The 11,294-nt window shown below is 39.9% G+C and overlaps 1 protein-coding gene across 4 annotated transcripts in view; it reads left to right on the forward strand.

Annotated features, from left to right (window-relative positions):
- The window catches only part of ELMOD1 (ELMO domain containing 1), a 48,702-nt gene extending 38,617 nt beyond the window's left edge, over positions 1-10,085 (forward strand). For 3 of the 4 annotated variants that reach the window (XM_075418328.1, XM_075418309.1, XM_075418318.1), the window contains exons 7-12: positions 201-334; positions 1,522-1,590; positions 1,891-1,914; positions 4,407-4,457; positions 5,968-6,101; positions 8,700-10,085. In XM_075418328.1, coding sequence (XP_075274443.1) covers positions 201-334; positions 1,522-1,590; positions 1,891-1,914; positions 4,407-4,457; positions 5,968-6,101; positions 8,700-8,872 — 585 coding nt within the window. In that variant the 3' untranslated portion in view covers positions 8,873-10,085. The remainder of the gene's footprint in view (positions 1-200; positions 335-1,521; positions 1,591-1,890; positions 1,915-4,406; positions 4,458-5,967; positions 6,102-8,699) is intronic. The other variant, XM_075418336.1, reaches the window with a different exon arrangement.
- Positions 10,086-11,294: the final 1,209 nt, after the last annotated feature.

Consider the following 11,294-nt stretch of genomic DNA (forward strand, 5'->3'; position numbering starts at 1 on the left):
AGGGCTGAAACAAGTGCAGTATTTAAGAGTGGTTTGAGATTTCCCGCTCCTCACCCCTGGGAATTTCATTTGCTCTTGTGTTTGGGTTCCTGGGACAGCAATGCCATCAAATTACATGAGAAATTAACTTGGTTTACAAAGAAGAAGAACCCGTGCTAATGTGTAGAAGTTTAATTATATTTTACCTGTAATCTTCCTAGTTGTGGAAATGCTTGAAGCCTAATTCGCCACTGAAAGCTCGGATTTCGAAGCAGTGGTGTGAAATTGGTTTCCAAGGTGACGATCCTAAAACAGACTTCAGAGGGATGGGTCTCCTGGGCTTATATAACTTGGTGTAAGTATGCTCCTCTGTAGATGGATTTATGTGTGTCTGAAGTCAAGAAAAGCAGCATGACTTGAGGATTTTTAGCAAGTCTGCGGGAATAACTTATAAAAGTGTTACGGACTTCATATCAAAAACTGAAATAATTTATTTTCTAGGCCAATTTTTGAGGGGTTTCCCTTCTGAAAGGGATCTCCTTTCTTACAGTATTCTTAATCCAACTTGGTAATACCACTTGCTAAGCCTTTTTTAGTTTCTCTATGACACAGTAAGTTAACACTCTCTTCCCCCAAGAAAGAAACTGTTAAGTATGTTCTCACCAATATCTAAATCTCCTTAAACAAAATGCCCTGGAAGTGGGTGAGTGGAAGGGTTATGTTACCGCTGTTTAGGAATTTTGTGCTGAATTCTTAGGCAAAACACTTGAAATGCAGCCACTGATGGTAGACTTCTGTAGCTGGACTACTACTTCAGTTTTTGTCAATACCCAAAATTAAGCAGTGAGTTTACATCACTATTCCCTTCCACGTCATACACACCAGGTGTTGGTACCATACCTCTGGTTGGTTTTGGGGATCGGTCAGTACCTGTTATTTCCTCCATCCCTTGTATCTACTGCAGGTAGTAACTTAGAAACGCTAGGTAAAATAACCTCTCCCTATGAGGAGAGAAAGGAATATTTTCTGCCTTTGCAGATTGGAGGACTTAAGTAAGTCATCCACTGTCCATGTGTTGTTCTTTAGCAAAACTCAGTTGTGGATCTGGGCTCTTGACTCTTTGAAATGCTGTTGGAGATTAATCCCTACCATGTATTTAATTTCTTAAAGTCCTGCGATGATTCTTGTCTTGTTTTAAGAATCTACCAGATCAAGAAGCCTTAACTGCTTTCTCTTGAGCTAAGCAGCCAGCATGCTCTAGCAGTAAGCAACTGCTTTTCTGTAGGGTGGGTGGAAAGGGGACTCTGGTAATGCACATTCACTAATTGCTTATAGAATTGCACTTGTAATTTGAGGCTGCTTTTATCTTTCATTTTGGGGGTACAAGTGGTAGCGTAATGAATTTTAACATGTTAAATGCTGCTCATACTGCATAACATATGTAGTGACCTTTAAAAAGGTGTGTATGGACAACTTGGTATGACTTAAGATGCTTTTTTTGTTGTTTCTTTAACAATTCACCCTAAACATACATATCTGCAGGTATTTTGCCGAATGGGACACTGAGATAGCTCAGCAAGTTCTCTGTGATTCTCTTCAGCCCAAATACAGGTAATGCTTGAGATCAGAAAAAGTAACTTCAGAGCGCACTGTGCTGGCTGGTGTTTTGGGGAGGGGGCTGGGTTTTTTTTCTTTTTGTTGCGCATATGTTTGGGTATTGCCACATGCTAGCTGTTTGCAAGTGCTGATCCTGAAAACTGATCAAATCCAAGAGGCAAACGTGTATTCTTAATCTTAGAAAGAGTTAAACTTAGTGTCAAATGTTTTCACTTAACTTCTAATTTCAAGTGATTTTTATTTACCTTTCTATGTATTTTTATTTACCTTTCTTTTTGTCTTTTCATAATGAAGGGAAGTCACTAAGAAGGAACTAAGGTATTTTTTTTTCTTTTCTCTTAGTTTTATGAGACCCTACACATAAATAAAGATCAAACCATACTGCAGTTTGGCATGTTATAAACTGAAAGTCTGTTGCAATACCAAGAGATCCGTATTCCTTTCTCTAAAGTTAAACCAAGCATAGCTGATGGTGCAACACTGGGTACATCTGAGCATGCATATATATATACAAGGAATGAAATCGACCTTGCTTGATGTAGCTAAAGCACTATATTTTACACCTATTTAGTACCAGGCTTAGCCAACAAATTTTGGGCGATTTTTAACTGTAAGAAAGAAGTCTAAGCAGTGCCACTATGGTCACAACAGCTGTGAGTGACTTGATAATCAGAAGTAGCCTATGTTTGTTAGCACAGTTGAAGAGCCCCTTGATTTATAATCACATACTCTGGCTGCCTTGACTGGTGATGGGTCTAATTTGGCTAGTCCAATGTCCTGACTGCTGAGAGATCAGGTACTTTCAAGTGGCAAAAATTCCGTGTTGTGAACTATTTATGAATAGGAGATGTATTCCATAATTATTGAGGGGCGGGGGGACAGCACGCACAGAAATGCCTCATAGCCAGTTACAAGCTAATGAGTTGCCTCCAAAGACTTTTTTCTTTTGCCAGTGGCGCTAGATATCCATATAACAGGTCCACATCTGAATCCTGTGAAGCTTTTGATCTCCTCAGTATTTTGTGGCTAAGTTCCCAATGGTGATTCTGTGACAAAAAGCACTTGGAGGGTTGGGGGCAGTGTAAACCAACAGACTTTTAGCCTGAGAGTCAGCCCTCTGACTGCTTTATCTGGAGTTACTTTTATATATTGGCATTCACTCTCTTCCTACAAGCAACCCCCACAATTTCAGTCTTGCCTTTATGTATTGTGTTGCCCATGGATGATTTTTGTTAGTGTATGCTGATGAACAGGGATTGTCATGATGCTTAAGCAGCATTATAGAAAATAGCCTAGATTTTTGTTTAACTGAACTCTTATGTGGGAAAACAATATATATTACCCAGAGGCAGAGTGTTTTGTGCTGGGACTGTGAAGCAGGGAATGCCGTTAGCGTTCTTCGTTTACATGTTTGATTACCAAGGACCATCTTGGAGTGCTGTGTGAGCATGTGCAATTTCTGTCCCTTGAAAGAGCATCTGGTAGAACATAGATGCTGCTGGTGGTGCCTGTGGTGTTCTTCCTGGTGTGGTTGCTTAGCAGCCATGCTGGCTTCTGATGTGATCATGATCAATGTAGTTTCTATTTCTGTTAAACTATATTGCTTGTCCCCGTCCTACATGTGCCACCTTTATTATTCAACATTTGCTTTGTTTTTTTTAACTGATGTTATGCTGCAGCCTACAAAGATGGCTAAGATTTTAAAGAATGAGTATATTCCTGTACGCCAAGCCATTAAAGAGGAGAAGTTTTGTCCTCACACATGCCACCTGGTAACACTCAGGTCAGGATGGGTACAAACCTATTAGCATCTTTAAAACTTGTTGCCATGAAGTGTTAAATACCATATTTATGTGAAGTTCAGGGGATTGTCTTCAGTGTGATATGTGTTTATTGTTTTTCAAGTATAGTCCAAAGGAGACACTTTTGCACATAGCTGTCTATAATTTGGGATCTAAACCCTGCAAGCTCTGATTTGCTTGACTAAGGCAGAACTCCCACAGACGTGTCTAAGTTGTAGCCCACTGGTTAGGGTTGTTACCCTGCCTGCTTTTAGCCACTGATAAATGCAGGCAGTGATTTCTGCTAAAATCCCGCCTCCATTCGAGTAGGCACAGTTAAAGCCTGGTTAGTGGGATGTCAGCTGACTGGTTGCATCAGGAAGCTCTTTTAAATGAAAATTTTGAACAGAAATTTAATCTAAAATTAAGCAGTTCCCTGAGTAACTCTGTTTTAAGGGAGGGACCTTCTGTGTCCTTGAAAAAGTCTACATTATTGTGCCAAACAATAGGAAATACTGTTCCTTACTTTTGGCTGCTGTATGGTTTCCAATTTGGCTGGACATAAAAACTTTCTAGTAAAGGAGTATTTTTTATGTTTGCCTCCTCAGGTGAATCATGCCTCCAGTGATGAGCATCACATTTATCTTCAAGAACATAAAAGGCTAAAATAATCTTTGATTAGTTAAAAGAAATGTAATATTTTCAACTTTTTGTGTAGCTCAGACTTAATTGAGGTGGATCATCTTTGTGGCCAATATAGCAGACAACTGGCTTTTGCTGAGAGCATTGATAGAGACGCATACTTTGTAATGATGAGAGAAGTTTATCAGCAATGCAATAAAGCCAGTTGCCCATTTCAAGTCTTTTGATACCAAAGTGCAGTCAGAAGCAGAGTTAAATGTGATTAGCCATATCAATGGAGGTAAAATACCCTGTTCAGTTAATGTTCTAATATCAAAGAAATTGAAAGAAAATATTTGTCAATTAGCGATGCATGGCAATATCTGGACTTTTTTCCCCCCACTGCAGCCAATTCAGCAAAGCCGAATGGGAGAAGAAGAAGTTTGATAAGGCAATCGGGTAAGTTTTAAAATCTTCTTGAAGCTACCACAAACACGACAATGATGCTGTATATTTGAGGGGAAAAAGGTGTTTCCTGGTCACTTTTTAAAGCAATTTTCAGTGTGCGTACTAACATGTATTGTCTTAACCACAGCTTGATTTTGATCAAACATTACAGGAAAAATAATTTGAAGTAAGAATTAGGAAAAATAATCCAAAAATGCTGTAGCAAGGAGAGGCTTTCTGTCCCTGCTGTGAATAGTGCAGTGATGAATATCTGTTTAATTCTTTTTAAGATATAATGTGATCAAGTTTCACTTCTTATTGTCAGAGACAGGTTCTGATCTGCTTTCAGGAAAGTATAATAGGAAAGAAATGGTAGTGAGTTTTTTCTCTTCTTAAGCAGTGGGTTTGATATAGCTGCATTATTCATGAGTATGGAACTGGATGTTCCTTATGAGTGTATCTGAAAATCGGTAATACAACATTTTAATGCTCATATTTAATTTTTCTGTGAAACTTGCCATTAGGCCTCGTGTTGCAGTTACCTTCCTTTTTTCCTTTCTTTTTTTCCCTCCTGAATTATGTCAAAGGTTCAGAAAAACGGAAAGTGTTTTGGTTTGCTTGATAGAGATAACAGAAAAATTACCTAGAATAATCAACAGAATACAGCTGTGTTTAGAAGGGGGAAAAAAAATCACTATATAACTAAACAAGTTTGCTTTTATCGCTAAATGCCAGTGTGGGACATCATGTTTTCTTGAGAAACGGTCACTGCCAGAAATGTCAAGTTCTTTATGCAACAGGCTCAGAAATCAAGAAAAAACTTCCAATTTCTGAGTTCTGTTGTGACTAAATGTACTTTCCTTGTTGATATCTCTTAATAGGACAGAATTTTGCTTCGTGAGTCTGATTTTTCTGTTTTCTGATTTCTGTTTCCAGCATGCTCTGATTTGGTTTTTGCCTGTTTTCTGGCCTGTGTATCTAGTTCTCTGTTAGAAAGAAATTGGAGGACTCAGCTGGATCTTTTTCACAGGCTTTTTAGCCACATGAATGTCTTTATAGGACTGATTGCTGAACCCTGGTGTTCCTAACTGTGGGTGATAAATTCCACTTGGGCAGATGGGTTAAAATACCAAATGATGGGTCACCTTGCAGATACAGCCACGATGTGGAGTGCTTGCCCCATGTCAGAGGCGGGTGCAGGAGCACAGGGATGCCTGAGCTTGTTCTTATTCTGTAGGAATGGATCTGTGCTGCTCCACTGAAAATGTTGGCACAGTGATGAAACTCCTGTTTTTGCTGTGACCATATGTTTCACAAGGGAGACACTGCCATTAGAGCGTATGAAGCAGGCAGGATAAATGTTTTTCTTGTTTTCCACACCCCCGCCTTGGAAGCTCACAAGGGAGAAAATTAATACACCTCAGTAACACACAATCTGCCGTGTCAGTGTCATCAGTGTTTCTTATAGTGTGCTGAAAGAAGACAAACTTTCCACAAATGTTGCTGCTTCTTTTTCTTACAGCTATTCTTTTGCTATCGTGGGCATTAACATAACAGATCTTGCATACAACCTGCTCGTGAGTGGAGCTCTGAAGACCCATTTCTACAATGTTGCCCCAGAAGCACCAACACTAACTCACTTTCAGCAGACGTTCTGTAAGTGGTGAGCGGGGGGGAAGGAATACATAATTTATACACCTGCTAACGCTTTTGTACTACCCATACTTTAAAAAACAAAAACAAAAAACAACAAAACTGATGCTGACACAGCACAGAGACTATCATGCTAGTCTTGTTCTGTCTTTAGGATACTTGGACTCAGTTCTTAGTTGTGATGGATGCCACTGCCAAACCAAAGAGTAAAACAAACGAACAATAAAACAAAAATCCTCCAAGGGCCTGAACAAGTCACCTTCCTATCTTCTAGACTGGTTTTAAATAATAGTAAGAAACTAAAGGTACTTTAAAGAATTTCTGGAGAATGCTTCCCCGTAAGTCCAACTGTCTTAACATATCTGTGTCTACATTCAAGTGTTACCCTCCACCTTTCAGTAGAGTTATCTCCCCTCAAAATAATGCTTTCCCAGCCCTTTCCTCTGTATCTGAGCATCCCTTCCACAGCACAGACATGCTGTGCATCCTTGCGCAGTGGGAGCAATACTTCTAATATCTTTCAATGTATAGGCAAGAAATGGAGAACATGAAGTCAGGATGCACTGTTTTCCACATTTATGACAATTGCAAAGGTTTTGGTTGGTTCGTTCGTTTTTGGGGTTTTTTTAAGTTTGGCTATTTGGGTAACAGATTTTTTGTTTTGCAGCTATAGTAAGTTCTTATTGCTTAATTGGATAAATGACAACTATTAGTGACCAGTGCACCTCTTTCATTAACTAGCATAGGCTTTTCAGAACAAGGATGCTATTTAATAAGACTCATTCACCCAAAATCCTATGTGGGCAGATACCATACTGTAGCAGGGCTCTCCCTTTTGGTGATGGTTTCTGGGTTGCTGCCCTAGATAGACTGGCTGACCAGCATGGCCAGTCCATCACAACAATGCTGGAGGGAGAGCTGATTTTGACAGCTCTTCCCTCTACAGCCCATGCATGTATGAGTTATGCAGTGGGATAAAACTTGCATGGGTCTCTGGTGTAGTGGTGGGCCAGTAAAGGTGGCGGATGATCCTACAACACTCTGCCTGCCATCCTAGGAAAAACTTGAGTTTATTGAATGGACTTTATTGTAGAGAAAGCATCAACGGACAAACTTACCTGGAGCAAGGACAGTTCATCCAGAGACTACCTGTTTGAGTCTGACAAATACCCGCTCTTATGCTCTTGCAGTTTCTCTCGTCTCCCTCCCGCAGTCATCCTAGATTTCCTTCAAATCTCCTTCAAACCCAGACGCCATTAAGCTCATTAAATGCCTACAGGCTGCTTGACTGAACTGGAAAGTCAAAATTACACTACCCAGCCAGCAGCCTTGCTGGTAGAGGAACACAGCGGTTGTACTGCATGGACCTCCTCAATGCTAATCCACCATGTCACCAGGCCATGGGGACACACACAAAGCTGGCAGTTGCGTTTGGCCCACTGCTTCTGGGCTCTGTTGCCTTCTCTAAAGATCTAACAATGTTTTACATTTTTATGTGGTGATTTTTTTTTTTTTTAAAGGGGCTTTACTGACTTTGTCTTTGGAAGTAACATCCCTTGGAATGAAACAGCCTGTGGCTGTTGGACTGTATGGAAGAGATTTGCAGATGTACTTAAAGTACCTTTTGAATTAAGTTTCTCAAATTGATGACTATGCAAATATACCTTGAAATTTCAGATTAGGAGTACCTGTGGTGTAATTGTCATACAATAGAAATAAATTGATAAAAGCAATTGAGCCTTTTTTACAACAAGTGCCCTCACTTTCTGGAATACAGAAGACTTACTTGCACATTTTGCTATGTTGGGATGAAAGATTATGCTTCCTGAATGGTTCATCTGCTGTGGAAGTTGGGATCAAGAGGTTGAGTTCAGTTTACTGAAGTCCTAGTGTTGGATGTAGTGTTTTTCCTGTCAATGGTTCCTCTTCGAGTCCAAGGATGGCACAGAACTGAGAGGGTAGAGGCCTTAATTGGGGGCTGTATATTAAAGTCACCATGGGATCAAGTTTCTTCCTAAAACAGGGATATCTTACCAAAGCGGGTGGTTCTGTGTATCACCTTCTCCTTCTTCTTTCCAGGATCGTAGCCATAAGTGTTAAACATTTCCAGCAAGGTCATGCACACACAAGGTAAAATTGTGCACGAGGAGGAAGTGTTAATGCAGAAGGGTGTGATGGCAACTGTGATGTTACCTACCAGCGCACCCTGTTTCGGTGGAGAGTAAGCAATCTTCCCACGAGGAAATACCTGTGAGGCAGAACTTGAATCTAATCAAAAGGCTGGTGGAGCAGCATCTTCCCCTGCTTTTACATTCATTAGTTTAGTGTTTTAGTTCATTTATCCATATGTCAAGGCACTTAGTGATTTCTTCTGTTTATTGGGAGAAGTTCTGCCAATGGACAACATTCATCAAATTTTACGTTTGTCCAAAATGGCAAGATGGGTTTAGCCTTATCCTTGCCTAGTGCTGTGAGATGTCAGATACTGGTGACCAGGATTCTCTGTCTACGTCATAATTGTTCATTTCTTTCTAATTTTGTACATGACCTTTACATACCTTATTTATCTTTTTCCTTCTCCTTACTTTTGTGATTTTGTAGGCTACTTAATGCATGAATTCCACAAATTCTGGATTGAAGAGGACCCACTGGACATAATGGAGTTCAACCGTGTCAGAGAGAAATTTCACAAGCGAATCTTGAAACAGCTCCAGAACCCAGAGATGGCTCTGTGCCCTCATTTTGCTGCATCAGAAAGTTTAATCAATATGTAGTTGCTCACTCAATTTTATTTGGAAACACTGTCTCACTCTTGTGTTAAATCACTGCTTAGACCATCGCTAGCATACTGAATGACCATGGCGATTGTATGCATGTTTTTGGTGCAGTATCATCTATTTTTGTCACATGTACCAGATCCCCTTATGCTTCTCGTGTTGGGGATTTCTCATTTTAAATGGGTGCTCATATTGCGGCATTATGCAGTGTTACATTCTGAATTGATGTCTGGAGATCAGAGTTTTTCTATTTTTTTAGACTTTCTTCATAAATTCAGCATTGACAATTGAATTGTATTTCTCTAGCTGTGTTTTTGTATATGTGGAATAAGTAGCTGGATCTTGTATTGTGAAAGCTTTTTAACTTCTTGGTATGTTTTAAGACAACTACTGGCATTTCAAGCAAAATATATGTTTGAACCGCGTCTAGAAGATAATGTGTGTAATTTAATCTGATGCAGGCAAACACATTAAAGTCCAATTTTCTCCATGCAGCCATATATGCTTAATGCAGAATTAATGAGGCTTAGGAGGTACAAGTTTCAGTGAGAAGAGTTTATGCAGAATTGCAATCAGATTCCACAGCTGCATGAATACCAAATGGTCTGGTGATGCTAATACATTCACAGTGAACTGCAAACACACGCACAACTGCTGGGTACTGGCAGGGGCCAAAACTGCTATCATCAGGCTGTTGTCACCAACACTGTCATGCTGAAGCAAGGTCTAAATTCCTCCACATTCCTTTGAATATACAGGGATTAGTGTTCTGTGTCGCATGTTGGATGGCAACAGGATTTGGTCACATCGTGGTTGGTGAATTCAGGGGAGCAAAAATATTTTCCTTTTTTTTTTTTTTTTTTTTAAACTACTGGAAATGTTGCTTCGGTTGTCAGTTCAGTTCCTAAGAACTGGGAGAAATAACTGATTCGGGGTTTAGAGCAAAACCACTTCAGTTTCCCAGACTACTTATTAAAAAAAAAATGGCAAACTGCCTTTTTTCTAAAAATGAAGAAATGAAAGTGTCTGATGCTAAGATTGTGTAGTATATTGAACAGCATCTACCATGGCATTTCATACCCATGGTATTTTTTACCTTCTAAGCAATCAATTTTAGTATTATATGTTTGTGTAAATCGCATATGGAGATTAAATTGAGTAGTGTCCAACTACTTGTGAATTATATGAATAAATTGTATGTCATTCTAAACTGAAGCACTGTGGGTTTTATTTTGGAGATATGCAATAATACAGATAAAAGCTATTTTACTTTAGTGGGTCAGGTAAAATGGGATGTAACAGCTTTGCTGTGGTATTTCCCTAGTCTGAAGAGTGATATGTACTTCCTCAGATCAGGTGCTTTGTACCATTTCTGGTTACAGCTTGGGCCATCACTTAATAAGTAAAAAAATAATGCAAAGGGAGTGGTTACATTTCTTGGGAAACTCATTTTTCAGTTTAAGCCTCTCATTTCTTTGATTGAATGTGAGGTGGGGATAAGGACTGCTCTGCAGGGCTGGAAACTTGCACTCATTGCCCAGTTAATCGTCAAAACTCTAAGGGTGTTGCAATAATTAGTCTTCTCCAGTGAATTTGGAAATACGGAACTGGAAATATTAACTATTGCATATTTTGCGTGAAAATACAAGGAATAAAAATGTGCATGTTTAACTTGCTATCATTGATTTTGGAAAGTGGTTATTTACAATCATTAGATATGGAGGACTTTTTTGCGTCGCTCTTGAAGCTTCTAAAATAAGTTTCTAGCAACAGTTTGCATTGTTTCAATCTTGGTCTCGCACTTTCCTTCCCTGCCCCACTCTGACTGAAATACATTCTGCAGTTTGTGAGACTGCTGGTTTATTTTTAACACTCTGCACTGGAGTTGGTGGAGTTGCGGGGAAAAGAGGACACGAAGGTCCCTGCTACCTTCTTACTGGTGTGATCCTCTCAGTTGTTACGCCTTGTCTCAAGGTGTCAGCTTCAGATGAAATCAGAAAATGTCATCTGGCTCCACGTCAGACTGTGTCACTATAATCTAGCTGCTTTGGGTGATTGCTTTCCTGTCTTGCAGGAAGATGGATTTAATGAAGCGAAGTGTGAAATTCCTGCTCCCGTGGAGACCCTGCATGCTGGTGCCTACAGATCTGATCGTACTGCCCGCTCGTGCTTCAGCTTCGGCCTGGGACATCTTTGCTCTCAAAATGCTTGTTGAACCCAGGGCAGAGAAGGTCCCTGGTGACTGCCAAACTGTCTGTCTGCTGCTGGGGGAGGACGGCTGCCTGGCACTGCGTTCCTTCTTCTCCAGGAATGGCCTCTTACTATAATGCAAACCTAAACTTTTCTTTTAAAAAATCAGAATTTACACTATCACTGAACCATCTCCAAACTGGCCTGTGAGGAGTTGGACGCTGCTTTC

This window comes from Opisthocomus hoazin, chromosome 1 (genome assembly GCF_030867145.1).
Source record: "Opisthocomus hoazin isolate bOpiHoa1 chromosome 1, bOpiHoa1.hap1, whole genome shotgun sequence".
Lineage (NCBI taxonomy): Eukaryota > Metazoa > Chordata > Aves > Opisthocomiformes > Opisthocomidae > Opisthocomus > Opisthocomus hoazin.